The sequence below is a fragment of the Tauraco erythrolophus genome, chromosome 24 (genome assembly GCF_009769465.1).
Source record: "Tauraco erythrolophus isolate bTauEry1 chromosome 24, bTauEry1.pri, whole genome shotgun sequence".
Lineage (NCBI taxonomy): Eukaryota > Metazoa > Chordata > Aves > Musophagiformes > Musophagidae > Tauraco > Tauraco erythrolophus.
Genome location: NC_141488.1, coordinates 5,712,869 through 5,732,236, shown reverse-complemented (window position 1 = coordinate 5,732,236; position 19,368 = coordinate 5,712,869). Strand labels below are relative to the sequence as shown.

The 19,368-nt window shown below is 56.9% G+C and overlaps 2 protein-coding genes across 3 annotated transcripts; both read right to left on the bottom strand.

The window, feature by feature from the left end:
- Positions 1-4,257: 4,257 nt before the first annotated feature.
- Positions 4,258-13,187, bottom strand: NT5C1A (5'-nucleotidase, cytosolic IA). Its single transcript, XM_086626238.1, is given in 7 exon segments — positions 4,258-4,595; positions 4,598-4,622; positions 4,871-5,055; positions 5,488-5,610; positions 5,928-6,057; positions 6,901-7,068; positions 13,083-13,187. Coding segments are annotated over 7 exon segments (1,074 nt in total).
- A 3,268-nt stretch (positions 13,188-16,455) lies between these two features.
- On the bottom strand, positions 16,456-17,447 carry HPCAL4 (hippocalcin like 4). Of its 2 annotated transcripts, XM_009977811.2 has the most exons (3): positions 17,286-17,447; positions 16,927-17,142; positions 16,456-16,653 (listed from the first exon to the last, which is right to left on the bottom strand). In XM_009977811.2, exons 1-3 carry the CDS (start codon positions 17,445-17,447, stop codon positions 16,456-16,458), a joined length of 576 nt encoding a protein of 191 aa, XP_009976113.1. The 2 variants fall into 2 exon arrangements, with proteins under 2 accessions (XP_009976113.1, XP_009976112.1); XM_009977810.1 differs by lacking the exon at positions 16,927-17,142.
- Between the last annotated feature and the right edge of the window lie 1,921 nt (positions 17,448-19,368).

The window sequence follows — 19,368 nt, the reverse complement described above, 5'->3', positions numbered from 1 at the left end:
CTGTGTCTGCATGGCCCTTGCTTGCTGGGACCTGCTGCTGCTCATGCAGGCACCACCACAGACATATGGGCTTTCACTGCACTAAAGAGCACTCCTGGATTTCTGCTTGTCTTCTGCAAGGAGCTGGAGTCACCCTCCAGACCTGATGCTACCTCTGGATCATTCTGATCTCTGTTATGGTGATGGGGAAGCTGAGGCAGGAAAGTGTCATGACTTACTCTATGTACGTGAGGGCCAGGAGAGCAGAGTCCACCCTCTGCCTGACCTCCCTGCAATGCAGCTGGTCATCAGGGGTGTCACACCCTCACCAAGAGGCCCCTCAAGTTCTTGGGGATAAATTCTGGGTTTGTCATGAAAAGCTGTTCTTGCTATTCAAAGGCCATGATTACCTTGTGAACATCTGCGCTGACAATAGCTGAGTGGCAGCATAATTCTCCATCAGCTCTGCCTCCGCTTTCTCCTCCTCCGTCTTCTTTATTTTAAAGCACACTCATTGCAAAGCCCTTCGATGCCTGATGAAGGAAAAAGCTCAGAAAACAGGGCAACAGAAACAAAAACTCGGGCTTGCAGCAAACCAAGGACAAGACATCACAGACCCAACTGCACGAACCTTCCCTTTCCCTCCCTGCACAACCTCGGTCCATGCCTCTCCATGACCTGTTGGCTCCTTGACCCCAGTGTCCACACTGGTCCCCAACAGCAAGTCAAGGGCTTTGGGTGGTCTTCGCATGAACATCAGAGGCTCTTGGCTTTGGCATGGACATCCTGACCTCTCAGGGCCCACCTGGACTTTCACTGGTGCAACATGGGCCTTATCAGTGCTGGAATTTGATTTTTTCCTCCAGGCATCCGGTGGAAGGACATGCAGGATTGGGGACGGGTGCAGGGAAAGGCATTCCAGCCAGCAAGGCTGCACAAGAACACTCTCTGCTGAGGGCCGTCCATCCCTTAAAATGAACACCCATAGCAGAGATGCTGCCCTGGGGCCTATGGACATTCCTTGGCTATATTTGGTGACCGATGGGAGAATTTGTTGCTTCCCCTTAACCCATCTGTTCTCCTTATTGGTGGGGAGGAGCTAACACCAGAACTGCAGTGTCGCTATTCGGATAAAACCAGTACTTCAGCAGCAATAAATCTCCTCTAAAAAGCTTTTGCTGCCTCCCACCTGTTGGCTGGTAGAAGATCAAGTTGACAAAATTCTTCTGCCAAGTTGTATTTTTATCCAGGACTTCATCACGAGTCTGGGTTACAATAAAAGTCTGTTCATGAACCAAAGGGAGGTAGCTGTATCACAGCACATCTCTCAACTCTGGAATCCCACCTTTCCCAGAGGTCTCCAGTTCCCAGGTAGCTGCTTTTATGACATTTTATGAATTCCCTTAAATCCCAAAAGGCCCTTTTCCTTCTTGTCACCCCTACCCCTTCACCATAAAACCCAGGAGGTGCCAAGCAGGGACCCTAGCCTCTCTTGCTGGGAGCCAAAATATTCGTTGTGAAAATGGCAACAGAGAGCCAGGCTGGGATCAACACAGTTTATTACAGAAAAACACCCAGAGGGATTTCCATTAACACGGCTGTCCGTTCACAAGAAAAACCACTGGAGGACAATGAAGGGAAACCCACAGCAACAACACACAGCGGGAAAGTCCAGTCGTCGGCCAGCACAGCACAAGAGGCACAACCACACCAGCCCATGGGCATGGCAGATGTGCCCAGCCTGCGCAGCCGGTCCTGGGGACTGCATCACTGCCCCCAGCCCGCAGGGATGTCACCGATGGGCACATGAGGAGAAGTACACAAGCAGCAAATTCATGTCTGCCAGTTGTAGTGATGGAGGAGGAAAAAAAAACCAACATTGGAAGCCATATGGATCAAAGCAAATGGGGCAGCTGCTGCAGGAACAGAAAATCCTCCCTACACAGGAAGGACTCGGGAGGTGCCAAGGGAGGATCTACCTCACTCGGGGCCCGGTTCCCAAACCTCATGTCTCCCAGCAAGCTCCATGTCTCCCAGCAAGCTCCTAAGCTGCACTAGCACCAAGAGGACCCTAATCAGAGTCACTAAAACTCCTGCCTGCACCATGTCCCTGCCTCTCCCAGCTTGCACCCAGTTCCCTGTGCATCTCAGTGAAAGGCAGCAGTGAAAGCTGCTGAGATCCAGGGCCCTGCCCCATAACCAGCTCCTGCTTCCATGGAGCTAACGGCACCTTCAGACAGGGCATCTCCTCCTGCCAACATCCCTCAGCCAAAGCATGCATCCCCCGCAGCACGTGGTGCAAGCACCCATCCTCAGCGGCTGTGCTTGCACCCTGTATCCCATCCCACCAGCGCCCTGCCCTGGCCAGGGGTTCCTAAAGGCTTGCCAAAAACCCTGTTCCTCTTGCAACGTCACCTCCCGGGCTGGCGGGAGGCACCGGTGCAGCCCATTTGTGAGCTGGGCTTGGCTGAGCTTCCACAACGAGATCTTCAGGAAACACCTTGGAAATGTTTCCTGGGAGGCCAGGCTGTTCTCCCCCTCGCAGCTGCCAAAAAGGTCTCAGATCCCAGTATCTGGGGTTCACATTAAAAAGACGAGACCTTTATAAACCTCTACGTGTATTAATAGATGCGTTACTGAGATACTCACTTCTTTCCAGACTTTGTTTGTATTTTAGACCTTCCTCGAAGGTGCTCGTCACCCAGATGTGACAAATAACAGTCTGCCAAAGCGAAATAGTTCAGAGGGGGGGAAAAAAGTGCAATTTGCTTTTCACTGCCAGCGCAGGATTTAGTGCAATGAGAAAACAGTCTCTGGAGCCACCGAGGGCATCACTAGCTTGTTTCTATATTCGTGAAAAACTCGAGCTCTAGCCTCGCTGTCGGGAAGGGCTGAGCTGTTTTAGCTGAAACTTCTCCGCAAAGTCGAGCCAGAGGCAGACACGTACCCGGGAAAACTTCAGCCCCTGGAGTTGGTGTTTGTAGAAAACTATTATCTGATAACCCTGCGTGCCCAACCATGAGGTGTACTGCTTAAAAAACAAAACAAAACCCAGAAGAAAGAAGTAATCTTTACATTTTTCTCCTGAGAGTGTCCTTCGGGACAGGGCTTTGTGCAGAAACATCAGGGTGATTTTCATGCCGATTTCGGAGAAGCTCTCCAATTGATTTTTCTTCCTGTTTTTTTTAATTGGAGATTTGGTTCTCTCCCACAGCATCACTAGCAGAGGTGTCTATTTTAGGAAACACCAGAGGTTTTAAGAAGCTGAGGAGAAAAAGATTATCAACTCATATGGGCTCAGCCTAGAAAGGGGGGGAAAAAATCCTTTAATTAAAACCCCCAGGCTGAAATTCTCTGCAGATTTACCTAAATGGACTTCAAATGATGTCCCTAATATATCAGGGCCTTTAACTTAATTCGAGCCCTAGGCATGTGTCTGCGGACCCTGGACGGCTCACACGAGAGCTGAGCTTTGGGTGCCTCACTCAGATTATTATTTTTAAGTGCTAACTCACGCAACTGTGAAACCCAAATTTAAAAACCTGGGCCAGCAAGACACTGGCCCGAAGTTCCAAGCAGGAAACAAGATTTTACATATATATAAACACATATACATATATATGTGTTTGTTTCTATTTTTCCAAATTTTAGGGCATGAAAAGAAAGCTGTTCAGCTAACAAAATCTTGGTGGAAGGTCAAAGACGTGAAAGATTTTGTGGCTGGGGAGCAGGAGCTGGGTCTGTGAAGGAACAATATCATGGTTTAGTTTTAGTTAAAAGAGATGACGTTTTGTTTCAAAGCTGCAAGAAGGGGTTTTGTGTGCTCCCAACTTTCCAGTTCAACACTTCAGCCTAAACATTTGCTGTGTAAATCAAAGGCTTTGGGAATTACCTGGGGTTTTAAAGAAAGGCCAATAGGTTAAACCTGCCTGGCACAAACAGTCACGAAAGGAGAGATCCATCCTCGAAGGATTTTGGCCTGAAGCAAGTGCAGAGCATGGAGGAACGGGGAAACAGTTCGTGGGGCTGCCCAGTGCAGGGGAGCCTCCAGCCCCACAGGGACAACGCCACGACGCTGCAAGGAATACAGAGGTGAAAGGAAGCCTTTCATCAGCCCCCTCCTCCATCCGTGCCCCCGACAAGGCTCCCGACGGGCAATAACCTCGCGCTCGCCAGGGCAAACGCTCTCCGCCTTGCAGACCACAGCCCAGGTCAGAGCGTGGCACACGGGGTGAAGCCTGTGCCGCATGCCGGGGGCCGCGGGACCAGCCAGCTCCGCTACTTGCTGTTCGGGGTTTGCTTCTCCTGCGTCGACCGCTTGTGCTTCTGGGCAATGCCGTAGGGCACGTGGGCAGCGACGGTGCCCATCTCCTTGGCTCCCTCCACGTGGAACATCTGGTCATCGAAGAAGATGTGAGGACGGATCTTCTTCAGCAGCGGCCCCTTGGGAGCCCCGGCCAGGAACAAAGCCTCATCCGTCTCCAGGCCCCAGCTGCGCAGAGTCTTTAGGGCCCGGGCTCCCGAGCTGGCCGCGCTCCTGGCAGTGACCAGGTAGGTGCGAATGGGACACTCCATCCTCAGCCCCTTGGAATAGAACTTCTTCTGCAGCTTCCCAGGGCCTCCAGGAAGCCCTTCAGGGGTCCCTGCCAAAGCAAGAAGAAACCATCACTTTGCAGACCTCCACGCTATCCCTTCCTCCAGGCACCCAGTCCCAGCAGAGCCAGACATGCTGGCTGCCCCCAAAAACAACAGCGAGGGGCCAGCCGCAGCCATCCTGACCTATCCCATCTCACACTCCATACACCAACCCCTGGCTTGTTCCCAGAGGTGAGAGCATCCCTGCGGGCTGCCTCTCTCCCAGAGGCTTTTTCTGGCCCCATCCCAGCCCTACCTGTGCCAGAGGCTTGTTCTCATGAGCTTTTTCGTGCTCAAAGAACGTGTCCAAGCCGTGAGCCTTCACGATCTGCTCCGACTCATCAGAAAAGAGCACAGCATCACCATCAAATGCCACCCGCAGCTGGTTCTCCGACACCTCCGGGTCTTTGCTGGGGCTGAAGATGGTGGCTGCAGCGATCCCTGCGGAGGTAAAGCGTGAGGCAAGAGGTTGCAGTTACCCAGGATCCGGCCTCGTGGCTTAACCATTGAGGGGCAGAGCAAAACACATTGGGCTGAAGGTAAACACTGCAAGGCCAGTAGTGCCTGCAGCTTGGCCCCGAGACCTTCTACAGCGAAAACAAATCCACAGATGACAAACCTCCTTTTGCATACAAGAATTAACGGGGAAAACCAGTGCCTTTGCCTTGGAAGAGCTGTGGAGCTCAAAGAAAGCCTTATTTCTATGGAAACTACGGGCTCTTTGGAGCATCAAGGATGGGATGTGGGACAAGGCAGACCCTAGCTGCACATCAACATAGGGACAAGGATTTTGGAGCTATTGCTCCTGGCACCAACCCCCTGAGGGCTCCAGGCTCCCCCCGCTGCCCCTGCCAAGCTGGACCCCAGACTCACCCTCTTCAATGGCCCCACTCACTTTCTCGGCGTCGGAGGAGAGGTAGAGGTTGGTGTGATAGGCCTTGAGGTAACAGATGGGGCTGTTCCCTCCCGTCATGCAGAACCTCTCAATGAACAGATCTGAGGGCAGAGAGACCCTGGGATGAGCCTAATCGCCCCCCAAACAAGCCTCGACCCTGCTCCCCTGTGGCCTCCCAAGAGCTGGCAGGATGGGGGCTAGTTTTGGTCCTGCCATTCAACAGCATGTCTGGCAGCCAGAGCATCCTCACCACCAACCAACTTCCACTCATATCCCAGGAAATTTGGGAGAAGTGGGCTCAGTGCGTAGTTTGGAGGAAGAGACAGGAGAAAGCATCTCCTTATCTTGCTGCCAAGCAACAATGATCTGCCCAAGAGCCATGAGACCCACCCAAAGGACAGCTCTGCCCTCAGCTTACCATAGTGGTTGATGCTGTTGATCAAGCGAACCCCAACCTGGGCATGGTTGTTGGTCATGAGAACGATGTCGAAAAGCTCCTCGCTGTCGGGGTAGAGCTGGCGCAGCTGCATGTTCACCGCTTCCAACGCCTGCAGCACCCCAGGGTGGGGGGGGGGGGGGGTGTCAGCGAGCCCCAGACATGGCCCTGACCCCCTCCTCACTGAGCAAAACACTTCTGTTCACCGAAACCAGGGATCTGGCCTGACCCCAACTACCCCCTGAGCCAAGCTGACATCAGCAAGCAGCTTTAGCTGGGAAAAAAGACTGATTTGGGGGAAAAAAAAAAATACATAGCTACTCTTCTATCTTCAAACACAAAGGGTTTCAAGTTTTCATTAGGAGATGAGAATAAATTAGCCCAAAGTTATCGCTAAGTGTTTTTCAAGCAACCAGAAACAGACTGAGTCTCTCCCCACCCAGTGGATTAGTTTATTCATTGGGAACAGGCAAGAGATGGCTTCAGTGAGGGCCAACACAGACTGCACTAAATCCAGTGGAACTGGAGCAGAAATCAGAAAATATTTTTGAAGTTCAAAATGCCTCATTTCAACATGTCAAAATTGGAAATTGGCTGACGCTGTAGCAAGGCTAAATTCAGCCAATTTAAAAGGATAAAAAAATTGTAATGAAAAAAAAAATAATATGAGAATTCCCTAAAGGGAAACTTCAAATATGATCCAAAGAGACGATTTCTTCAATTCTTGGGCTCAGTTGCCAATTTGGAAAATTCAGCGTTTCCTCAGTCCTGGAAGAAGCGCGTCACTTGCCGGGAGGTTTATTTGACCTCGGTTTGCTCTCTGGCTACATCCCTTCCACCGCTCCGCTCATTCCCCATCCCTTCCCCACGCAAGCAGCCCGCAGCGCTCCCCTCACCCCAAAGGCTGTGGGTCAGGATCACGGTGCAGATTCAGCTTAGGTGGGTGGACGCTCACCTTGACGAAGGGGAAGGCAGCCCCAGGGAGGAAGGGCTCGTTCTCATGGTCCAGCTGGTATTTTACATAGGCCTCCACCCCTTGCTCATTGTAAATCTTCTGCTCCTCCTCCATGCGGAAGAGCGCCCGCGACGACACCGCGATGGTGATGGCGTTCTCGGGCTTCGGCTGTATGGAAAAGGAGAAAGTGGGGAGGCAGCCCCTGCACCCAGCCCCGCCGCCCGAGGAGGCATCTGTTAGGCTTCAATACTAAAGACCACGGGGTGAGTGACAACTCCACAGCGATCTGGAGGACGGCCATACTAACGGGGCAGCTGCAACCCTCATCTTCCAACACTTCAGCAGATGAAGCCCTGATGCACCATCCCCACACAATGGGGATACCTGAAGGCTTTTTTCCTGCTGCTTGCACCATGTCCAAGCCCTCCCGCTGCAAACAGGCTCCCAAGACCCATCCAGACCCAATGTGCTACCCCAGGAGAACCACTCAACCCCTCACAGGAGGGATTTGTGTGGCTTTTCCCCTCCCAGCCAGGAAAAACCGCATGCTGCGGCTCAGCCAGATCCTCACTCCCACGATGCTGTCCAGATGTGACAAACAACCCATGCCAGCTCAGCTTATAAAAACACTTGATATAGTTATTGTGGGTGGAAACATGACAAACAGGTGGTGCAAGCAATGATTTATGAGTCATTATTATTAATGTTCGACGGCTCAATCCAAATCCCACTGAAGTCAACAAGGGGCCTCTAGTGGGACTTGGCAGCGAGAGAGGGGTCACCAGGAAAGTCGATCTCATCTTGACCCCCACCCGTCCTCCATCTCCCCTTGGAGGGCACGAGGGTGTTAATCCCCATCACTCACTTGCAAGCATGAAAGCAAATTCATTACTGACGGCTAACGAGAAATCCTCACTCCCAGAACAGCACATCCTAAGGGGGGGACGGTGGCACAGGCAGCCCTGACCCCAGCAGCGAGTCCTGGGAGCAGGACAGGGCTTGGAGGGCTCACACGGCTGATGCTCTCCGGGCACAGCCCCAGCCCACACACTCTCTGGCTGCATTCGGGGATGCATCTCTGCAGGGAGCCTGTGACATCCAGGCGGCCAGCCCTTCAGAGCCTCCCCCTCAGCTCCTCTGTGATTTCTGGATCCTCACATCGCACATTGCCCTGTGAATAAGCCTCCGGCAACGCCGTTTGCCCAGGGACAGGAGGGCGCCTTGGCCAGTGCACACCCAGGTGCTCCAAAGTTCAAGCTCCCACCCTGCCTAGGGCTGAGCTTTACCGAAACAGCAGCCTGGCAAGGACAAGGCACCCCATGGGCATTGAGGATCTTCATTCTCCGCAGGGCTGGGCATGCCCTGGGGCTCGCTCTGCCCCATCCCAGCCCCGCTGATCCTGCCCGTCATGGAGACGCACCCAGCGATGAGTCAATGGCAGCCCCCGTGCCATTCCCAGCACCACACACACACCCCATAAGCGGTGCCCAGGGCCAGTCCCACAGCGCGGCTGGTTCCAGACACCTCTCCACGGCCACATCAGTATCCAAAATCCCCAGCAAGCAGATTAAGCAGTGGGCGATTAGGACTAGACACAGATTAGCTCAGGCTGAGAACACCCCTGTGGCCAGAGGGATCCCTTTCCCACGGCGTTTGCAGAGAAATCAGATCCCATTTGGAAGCAGCTCTTTTGAGAAAGCAGGTGACCAACTCCCAGGACATGCAGGATCACCCAGGTCCACGCAGAAGCTTATCAGTGACGCCAGCATCGCTCCCACAAACAACCCAGAGCCAGGTCCCCACCTTACGTTTAGCTCCCCGGTGGGTGTTAGCTATTAACTTGTCATGGGCCACGTCTTGGCACTCCAACTCATTAATTAATAACTCTGGTGTCATGGGCCATTTATTAGCTGAAAATATTAATAACTATGAAAAGTCTTGGGACATCCGGCCATTAGCCTTCAGCAAGGAGTCCTGCTGCTCCACGCTGCTCCCGAGTCCCCGCAGCACCGGGTTATTTATTTGGGTACGTGGCAGAGCTGGCGGGTGCTGCCGGGTGTTCGCTCCCCACTCCTGGTCCCCAATGGACCGCGGGGCAGAGCATCCTCCGCAGCTGGATCCCCAGCAGCAGAGAAAGCAGGTCAGCAGCACACCCAGCACAGAGACGTGTTCAAGTGGGTGAGACACGTGGCGGGGGGCCACGAGCCGAGCCCAGCCGGGTGCCCAGCCTAAATTTGCACCTCTCTATCCTCCCGGCACACACCTTGCACCCGGCGGGTGCCAAGACCACAGGCACCTTGCGCAACGGCAACAGGCTGCTCAAGGTCCCTTCCCTGCCATTTAAAGGCACCAGCCTCCGGGAGGTTAATTTAAGAGGTAATAAACACAGCAATAAAAATAACCGTACGCTCGGGGCCCTAACCCTGGCCCAGCGTGGGCTGCTGGAGCCCCAGCTGCCTGCGGGCGGGAAGCCTGACCTCCGGGAACGGGACCTGCCGGATCCTGTTCGCTCCTGCCAAGGAAGATTTGCACCTTTGGAGCTCTTGCTGCAGGAAAGTCTCACCCAGGCACTAACGCAGCTCCCAGCTCCAGCTGGACTGGAACAGCCCTGCTGTTCTCTGGGAAACGCTGACATTTGAAAAAAATAAAGCAATTCTGCTCTGCGAGGAGGGAGCTGCGTTTTGACATTTCTTTGAAGCGGAGGTTTCATTTGGAAGCGTTCCCTCCTTGAGGTTGTTTGGATGCTTCGCCAGCCCCACTAGTCCTGCAGATGATCATTACTACAGTGGAAAACGGGCTTTAAAAAGTCACAGCGCTACGGGAACCGCACCACCTCAAATCCTCCATCAGAGCGCCGCGAACAACCCAACAAACCCCACTTTGCCTTGAAACATCACAGTTTGGGGCAAAAACACCCTTCATTTTCACTAGGAAGCATGTGCACAGGAGAGGTCCCGCTCGCAGTCCTCATCGGGATGCGTTTAGTCCCGCGAGCTGCCGTGGAGCCTGCGCAGCACCCACCCCAACGCAGCCTCCTCTCCGGCTGCCCCGGCAGGTTTGGGTGCTCTGAATGACGAACCCTCTTTTACTTTCAGAACAGCACCCAAGGTCAGCCAAGGTCGATTATCGCTCATCAACCAACACAAGCCCAGGAAGTGGCTGTGGGGCTCTGCTCAGCTGAATTCAACTGAATTTGCTGCCTGGGGATTCATGGTGAGCTCCTCTTCCTTCCTCCCTTCCCATGGAAAGGTCAGATCCAGCCCCATCGCGAACATCAGGCGAGAGTTTAACAATGTATTTACAGCGGTGTGAGCAGGGCAGCACAGGGAAAGGTCCCATCCTAACCTTGGGTCCATCCCTGGGCTCAGCCGGACAGGAGGGATGACCAGGGACACGTCCTGACAGCCCAGTCCTCTGTGGAGGAACATCAGCCCTTGGCACAGCTCCAGGCAGTCCACGAGGTCCAAACTCCATCTCAGAAGCGTAAGTGACCTTTCCAGCAGGCTCCAGCTCCGGGAAGTGCAAAACCCATCCGAGACACAAACATCCCAGTTTTGGGGTAAAGGTGGATTCCAGCAGTGACTGGAAATGGCACATTTTCCTCTGCAGACCCAACAGCTGGCTGGCCTCTAAATCACTCTCCTAATCGGATGTAAATCCTAAGCAGCCCCCCAAGGATTAAAGGCAGACATTTAGAAATCCTACACGCTCCTGGGATGCACAGAGGGGCCATGTCCTCCCACTCAGGAAAGCCCCAGGTGCCCACAGTGGCACCTAACACCAGTGGCTTCACTGTCACCTGCTGAGACCGTCGCTGGCTGGCTTCAATGGAGGAGCCACAGTGGAGACCCCATTCTGCAGCCCCTGATGCAGCAGATCCTTTTGCCTTGCCTGGGGCTAAATCTGCTGGACCCACCTTGATCCTAAAAACCTGGAAGAACTCTGGCAGCTCCTGAACGCTGCAGAAGACCAGATCCTTGTGGCTACACTCAAAATTTGGAGGTGAATTTTGGTGAGAGATTCACAGACAGAAAGGGGATAGGAAGGATGTGCACCAGGGTCAAGCATGGTCCCCACTCCAGCTAAAGCATCCCAAAAATGAGGCACCCTGGTGAGCTGGACGCGGGTCCCTGTGGGTGCAGGGGACGAGCAGGGCACCCAGAGGAGTGGAGCTAGCAGAAGGCCAGCTCCCACCGACCCAGCCTCTCCTTCCTGCGCAGCGTCACTGGAGAGGCTGGGGGACATTTTCTGCATTGCTGAAGAGTGACAAGTCTCATCGCTTACCTCCCCAGCTGGCAGGAGAGGGGCCGGAGCAGGCATGGAAGCCAGGGCGTGGGAAGAGCGGAGACCCCTGCAAAGCGAGGAGCCCCATGGGCTGCAGCATCACCCTGTTAACCCATTCCCCAGCCAGCAATGGGCTTCCCAAAAATGCTCCCTAAAATCAGCCCATCTCCAGGATGGGTTGCGCCTCTGCCTGCTCCCCCACCGCTATCTGCTCCGGCTGGCGGAGACATTGAGTCAAGCGGACGGACAGACCCACAAACGCGCAGACGGATGACAGCAAACTCCGTTTCCCGTGCGCACGAGGAGCCTGGGCGGCCGCGAACCCCCCGCTCGGGATCAGATTAAAGTTCAGGGCAATGGCTGAGATGGTTTTGAGTTCTCCAAACACATTATTTATAATGCAGAAAAGTGCTCTGCAGCCATCCATCACGGAGCGTGACAGCTGCCTGGCAGCGGCGGGGCAGCCCAGCTGTGTGCGAGGGCAGCCAAGCTGTCTGACCACGGGCACCAGGACCCCAGACTGCCGCAGCAGGGGCACGGGGCTGGGCAGGCACTGTGGGCATCAGCCCCAGCCCCGCACGGGTGGATGGCACAGCTTAACTGCAGGGCCCAAGCGCCTGGAGCTCAGCTCTGCCACTGGTTTGCTATGCAAGCAAACCACATCACTGCCCTGTGCCTCAGTTTCCCCATCTGTACAGCAGTGCTGGTCACTGAGCTCCCTGCAAGGAGAGGAAGAGGAGGAGCCTGGGCTAACATCTGCTGGAGCCTGAAAGCACGGCATGAAAGACAACCGACCACATCCCACCGCCAAGCCAGGCTGTCCTTCTCCCCTGGGAAGGAGTGATGCTGCGGCACGGACAGTTGGCAGCCAGTACAGGACCAGGGGTGGCAGCCAGGTCCCCAGCACAGAAAGCACAGGGGTTGCTCCCAGGCAGGGCCCACAGAGCGGGGGCTTCGCCGTCTCCCCTCGCCGGAGAGGTCGCAGGCACCGAGCCTCACCACAGAAAGTACCAGGTGCCACCGGGCTCCCAACATCGCTGCGGGCAGCGCCTCTGCCAGAGCCTCGTGCTTCGGGGGCACCCAGAGTCCCAAGGACTCCTACACCTGGGTGGGCTCGCAGGCTGCAGGGCCAGGGCCAGGTGGTCCCGGGGCACAGCCCCCAGCCCCACTGGGCTGCCAGCCCCGCGCTGCCGCAGCTATTCTGAGATACAGCAGCACTTCCAGGAGCTCCCATCTTTCAAGCCGGCAGGCTCAGCCCTGGTTAGATAACAGCCTTCCCTTCTCACCTCCTGGAGTAGGGGAGCCTGGCAGGGGCTGCGACACCCCTGTGACACCCCACTGTCCCAGGCTGGGATTCGGGCTGCCCCCTCCCTAGCTGGGCCTCCCGGTCTTGGCACAGGGCACAGGCAGCTCACCGGGCACGGAGCCGCTCTGCAAGGACACCTCAACCCAGGAGGAGCACCCCGGGGACCTGCAGGAACCCAGGGAGATCCAGAGAGACTGAGGGGTCTGGAGAGAATCCAAGCAACCAAGGGTGACCCAGGGATGCCATGGAGGAGTGGGGGCACCTGGAGAGAGCCAAGGCTTCCCCAAGGACCTGGACACCGATGGGGGTCAAAGAAGAAACAGAGAGAACCAGGGGGGCCCCAGAGCACCTGGAATAGATGGGGCACCCAAAAAGACCCAGAGGGATCCACGGAGGAACTCAGAGAAGATGGGGCACCCAGGAGGACCCCAAAGAACCTGCAGGAGATGGGGCACCTGGAGAGACCCAGGAGGACCTGGAGGAGATGGGGCATGCAGGGAGGAGGCACCCAGAGGAGATGGGGCACCCAGAGGCACTGGTTCCCCTCCGGGGTGGGCAGCACCGTCCGCCTGGGCACCTCGGGGGCTCTCACCGATTTGGGCTTCTTCTTGGGGGCGAGGTTGTCGTAGAAAGCCTTGGCCTCTTCCCAGGGCCGCCCCGCCGCGCCCGGCGCCCCGGCCGTGCCCGGGGGCTCCATGGCCCGGCGGCTCCGGCGGCGGCTGGTCCGTGCGCGGCGGCGGGTCCGCACGTACCGGGAGCTGCTGGAGCCGCCGCCGGGCCGGCGGAGCGCGCTTTATAAGGCATCCCATGAAGCTCCGGGGTTTCAGCCCACCGGGACACGGCTTAACCTCTTCGGGACCGGGACCGAGCCCGCCTCGCCGCCGCTTCCCCCTTCGACCTCTCCCCAATATCGGGGTGCCGGGGAGCGGTGGAGGCGGGAGCGCTCCGCAGCCGCTCCCGGGCGGAGTCAGTCCCGGGGGCAGCAAAGGGAAGGGGGCTGGGGGAGAAAGCGAGCAGAGAGCCGTAGGAAGCACATGGATTGACAGAGCACCCACAGGAGACACCAGCTTGCTCTCGGCTCCAAGAGCATCGGGGGTTGTGGGGGTTTGCCCATCCTTGCAAAGCACAGAGTGGCACCGATGCCAGGAGACTGGGTGGCACAAGGGTGGTGACCTCGGGTGCTGGAGGGGAAGGAGCAGCCGTGGCAGTGGGTTACAGACATGTTCATGCTCTGCTCCATGCCAGAGTAACCTGTGCTGTGTGCTGGTTAATGGAATGAGTGTGGATATTAATTGAGGCTCTTCACCAAACATTCTCCCAGGAGCACAGCAATGCAGGATCAAGTCCAGCCACAGAGACATGCAGAGAGCCCAGCTTTCAGCTCAGGCTGAAAACTGCACCGTGACCAGCAAAACCCCTCAGGCCAGAGGCCCTTGGGGCCATGCTTGTGGCCCAGAGACCAAAACTCAGCAGCCAGGATGGGCCAAGTGATGGAAGATCCCACCTCGTCTCACCTGGCACAGGGCAGCGCCGGGGAGGAGGTCACAGAGTCCCACAGAAGGGTTCTGCCCAAAGCTCTGTGCCAGCAACTGTACACCAACCCTCCCTACGGACCACAGCTTCGGGGACACCCGTGTCCCTGCCGACAGGACTGATCAAACAACCTTGCTTGCTCTGAGGTTCAGCCAGGGGAAGCCAGGTGCTGGTGAGCAGGGCTGGCTCCAGGGCTCACCCAGCTGCCTGGATCCCAAACCCCATGGAATGCCCTTCTGGGGGTTTAACATCATTTCAGCCTCATCAAAGACTCCTTTTCCCCAGGGCCTTTGCAGGTCCCCCTGGGAAATACCTGATCTTCCGCTGGGGTGGCCCGAAGGGAAGCAGGAGCTTCATGGGCCAGGATCACCAGGGCTGTTCTTGGGAGTCCCTTCTCGAGCATGAGCTGCTGCCCTTTCAGACAGCAGCCCTGGCACACAGCAGGGACAACCTGTCCCGTCCCTCCTTCCCCCAGCACTGCTGGGCTGCAGACACACACACGCTCCCGGACAGCCCAGGCGAGCACAGCACCCAACCTGGGGTGCACAGAGCAATCCCTCAGCAGCACTCCCGAAAATACACACACTGCATGGCTGGGTCATCCTCCCATCCCTGTGCTCAGGCACTGGCTGCTGCTGGACAGACAAGATGCTGGTGATTTGCAGGGTGGAAGCAGAGCTGCTCACCTCCTCCTGGCACACAGGAGCCAGGTGGGATGGGGTGAGCAGCACCGCACTGCCCGGCTCGCAGTCGGGAGCCAGCCCTGCCTGATTAACTCCAGACAAGTATTTAAAGTTGGTGAGAGCTCCTTAGCAACAGCCACCATCTCTGCAGGCTGCTGATGGAGAAGAAAGGCCAGAGGAAAATATGTGCAGAGAAGATAGAAGTGGAGAAGAGAAGGCTGAGAAGGACAAAGACACAGTGACAGCAGGTCCCAGTTGCTGATGATGCTGGAATGGGGCCCAGGACAAAGCCACCAGGGCCTCTGGCTATGCCTAGGCCCCAGAACAGCCAGGGTCCACGCTCCTGGTCAACAAACGAGACCCATTTCCAGCTCAGACCAGGGATGTCTGGTCCTACCCCCCCACTAGGAAATAATGTTCCCTTCCCCAGGGCTACCCATGTGGCAGAAGAGCTACGCTTTCACCCATCTTCAAGGGTCCCCAGGCTGAGCCCCACCATGCTGTCCCCAAGGGCTTCTCCATCCCTCAGAGTGTCACAAGCTCAGATGAGACGCATGAACAACACTCAGGGGTGCAGTGTTTTCGTCTCACTCTCCCCATAGCTGCAGCAGCTATCTGCCCCCCAATAAGCTATTTGGGGGAACACCACACCTGGGGGACAGTTTATTTTTCCATTAAAAAAATAGATAACAACTTCACCATCTCCTAACAGATATTAGAGTCATCAACACCACAGCGTGCAGACTAAACACCGATCTGTGACAATATTCCTGTCCTAGGGACAGAGGCAGCAGGCTGGGATGGGGGAAAAGAAGGAGACACAGGACCCATCCACACCTCTCCACAGCCCCAATCCAGGACCCACCAGTCCCTGCAGTAGTGCCACACACTAGGAGCAGCACCAGGGGAGATGCCTTCAACACCCACACACCTGACCTTGCCCCAGGGCAGCCCATGGAGGAGTCAGGCAGTGTCTGCCTTCGAACTGGGACCCAAGACATCACCTCAATATCCAGGAAGGCCAGAAACTCCACAAAGCACCCAAGATGCTGCTGGAGCAGTTGTGGAGGTCACCCACTTGCTCTGCCAGCTCACACAGGTGATGGAGTAGAAGGTGGCTTCTGGGATCAGACACTGACCACACCTAGGGGTGGCCTTGGACACTTCTGCTCTCCCCTACAGTCCCCTGACCAACCCTGGCTGTTCCCAGCAGCAAAAGCAGAAGTGGAAAAGCTAAAGCTGGGCAGAGAGACCCAAGGCAGCAAGCCCTCAGGGAGGCCTTGGACTTTTCAGCCTCCCTGGAGGCATCACAAGCAGTGAGGGAGAATCAGCGAAAAAGGGAAAGAGCTGCTTTCAGTTCGGATCAGGGAATGGGTCAGGCAGAGCAGTGGGGGAAAGCAGTGAGAAAGCAGGAGGGATACGGGAAAAGTTGGCCCTGGGGAGCCGGGACGCTTGCCATCGGCTGTGGGGAGTCCAGCTCCAGGATGGGAGAGGGTTGATTTGGGGGTAACCTCAAGCTGGTAATACCCAGAGCAGGCCCTACCCATCGAGGGAGAGCTACAGCCCATGAGCTGTGGGCTGCCCAGGATGCAGCTGGGAGTGGAGGCGGATGGGCAGCAGGAGGAACAGAGCGTGGCTCACGCCTGGGGCCAAGCAGGCACAGGGGAGACTCAGCAGAAAATGGGGATGGAAACCATCACAGGGAGCAGAGCTTGGCTGCAACCAGTCCAGCAATGAGCACCCAGGGCTCTATTTCTGCATGTCGCACTGCAGGAGGAGGACGATGGAGGGGTCGCTTTTTGCTGCCTCCTTAAACTCCTCCAGGGAGATCTGGTCGTCCTTGTCCTTGTCCATCTTTGTGAAGATCTTGTCAACACGCTGCTGGGGTGTCAGCCCATCTTGGTTCATCCTCATCATGATCACAGTCCCCACCATCTTGTAAATGGCCTGGAGGAAGAAGAGAAGCAAAGTACCAGAGCGGGAATGTTGGATAGGTGGAAGGTCCCAGCACAAGGCAGGGGACAGGATTGCTGCTCTGCAGGGCCCCAGTTAGCTGCTGGCATGAGCTGTGCTGCTGCACAGCTACAACCAGGTGCACACCAGGTATCATACAGACAAGGCACTGGGCAGGAAAGCCCATTCTTTGGCACCAAAAGCGACCCAATAGCTGTGAAAAGCCTGAAAAAACAATCTACCCCTGCTGATTTTAAGCACCAGTACCTCAATGATCTCCAACATCTCCAAGCGCGTGATCTTCCCATCCCCATCCAGGTCATACATCTCAAAGGCCCAGTTGAGTTTCTGCTCAAAGGTGCCCCTCGACGTGACAGACAGGGCACAGATGAACTCCCTGAAGTCGATGGTCCCGTCACCATTCTTGTCGAAGGTGCGGAAAGCATGCTGGGCAAACTTGGAGGCATCTCCATAGGGGAAGAACTGCAGGGAGGAGAGAAAAGAGAGACTGAAACAGGGAGGAGGAGCTCAGTGCAGAGGCTGCACCCAAAGCAGCACCCTTGCCTTGGCAGAAGCAGGGTGCTCCAGCCTTGCAGGCAGTGCTTGGGCACCCAGCCAGAGCCCACCTTGATGTAGAGCTGCTGGAACTCCTCCAGGTTGAGGATGCCGGTGGGACAGTCCTTAAGAAAGCCCTTGTACCACTGCTTCAGCTCCTGCTCGCTGAACTCTGTGCTCCTCACCAAGTCGTCCAGCATCTCCGGAGCCAGCTTGCTGCTGTGCTTGCCCATGGCTGCCCCTGGGAGGGAAAACACACAGTTCCTACACACTGGGCATGGGGAGGGCTAGTGCTCCCAGACCCTGCTCCTCCTTGTGACTGGCCAACCCCACATGCCTCTTCCCCACGCTGGGGCCAGTCCATCTGGGTGGTGGATGTCCATGCACTGCCAAATATCAGGACAGCAACCATGGCATCAGAGACGGGCTTGATGCAAAAGACGTAACATGAGGCTGCCATTAAAGCAGGGAAAAACCTCACTGGCACCATCTGACTTGCAGCATCCAGCCGCTGCAGCGATGCCTGACCCACTCCTGGTCAGCTCTTGGTGATGATGGGGTCCATGGCCAGGCACCCCTCTGCAGCGCGGTGCACGGGAGCGCTGGCAAGCCCGCAGCTGCGTGGGTGGGACGCAGAGCTGCTCCGATACACGCCGTGCCCGCTCCCACGCAGCCTTGGCTGCCGGCGCCGCTCAGCCCAAGCAGCAGATGGTTTGCTGAGAGCTCCTGGAGCTTCTCTCTCCATAGAGAAAGTTAACTAGAAGTTCACCTGGAGCCCAACCAAGTACCATCTCCCTTCCGAGCATCTGATTTCCTGGCCATGTGGGCTGCAGGACATGAGGGTACCCTGCGATGGGCACAAGCCTCCCCCTACAGCAATGCCAGGCTCCTCACGCTCCCAGCCAGCCCTGCTCCCAGCTAATCCCACAGGCAGAGCCTGCTTCCTGCCCCATCATCCCACCAGCATCTGTCACCGTCTGCTGCGGTGGCACTAACCCACCACCCCTCAGCAGCCAGAGCTGAGGAACCATCCGGACACCCACGGAGCACAGTGCTTCCCAGCTCGGCTGCAGAGCTCCCGGCACCACGGTCCGGCTCTAACCTGCAGGGACCCATTAATCCCCACTCCGTACCGTGCTCGTGTCCTCCCGCATCTCCCACCAGCCACACTGGCAGGTAGGTGCAGCCTCTCACCCGCACACGGGGCAGCTTTTCCCACAAGGGAACAGCAATGAGGACCTCTGCCAGAAGCCCCACATCTCACCCTGCAAGTGAAGCCCTCAAAGAGGCCGGGGCTTAAGAGCATCCTTCGGTCCACAGACCTCAATTCCCTTTTCCAAGCAGGACCCAGCACAGGCCGTGCCAGTGCAGGGGACAGCAGCAGAAGGGCTGTCACACGCTTGACATGAACCACTCATCTCAAAGCACCAATATCATCATTGGTCACTGGCTGCCAGTCCCAGAACAGGACAGACTGGGGTCACTACAGGTGTCCCCCCCAGGTCTGCACCCTGGCCAGCACAGGGTACCCAGCAACACCCCGACAGACCAGCACCCTGGGAGGGAGCAGGGAAGGGGCGCAGGGCCCAGCCCCAGGGGATGGATGGGGTGGCCGGGCTGGGGGCGGCAGCACTCGTGGGTGCGGGGGCTGCTCTGCCCACCCGGGGCGCAGCTCCGGGGCACCAGTCCCGACACCCGCTGCAACGGGCTCCCGGGGACAGCGCGGCTCCGGGCACCTGCCGCGACAGCAGCTCCGCACCGAGGGACCGGGTCCCAGCCCCGGGAAGGGGCAGCTCCGGCCCCGACGGCCCTTACCTGTCGTGCGGCGCGGGCAGGCGGCGGCTCGGCGGGGCGCGCAGCCGGTGCCGGTAGCGGAGGGGCCCCGGTCCAGCCGCCGGCTCTGCCCGCGCCGCTCCCGCCCCTCTTGTAGCCGCCGGCCGCCCGCCCCCCGGCAGCAGTAACATTCGCCTATTGGCTGGGAACGTTGTCAATCAACAGGGAGGGGCTGCGGGGAGGTTTCGAGGTGGGATACTGGGATGCTGGGAGGGAAACTGGGACTGGGACGCTGGGGGATGCTGGAGGGGAAAGTGGAGGGGATGCGGGGACCGGGATGCTGGGGAGGATGCTGGGACCGGGATGCGGGGGAGGCCTGAG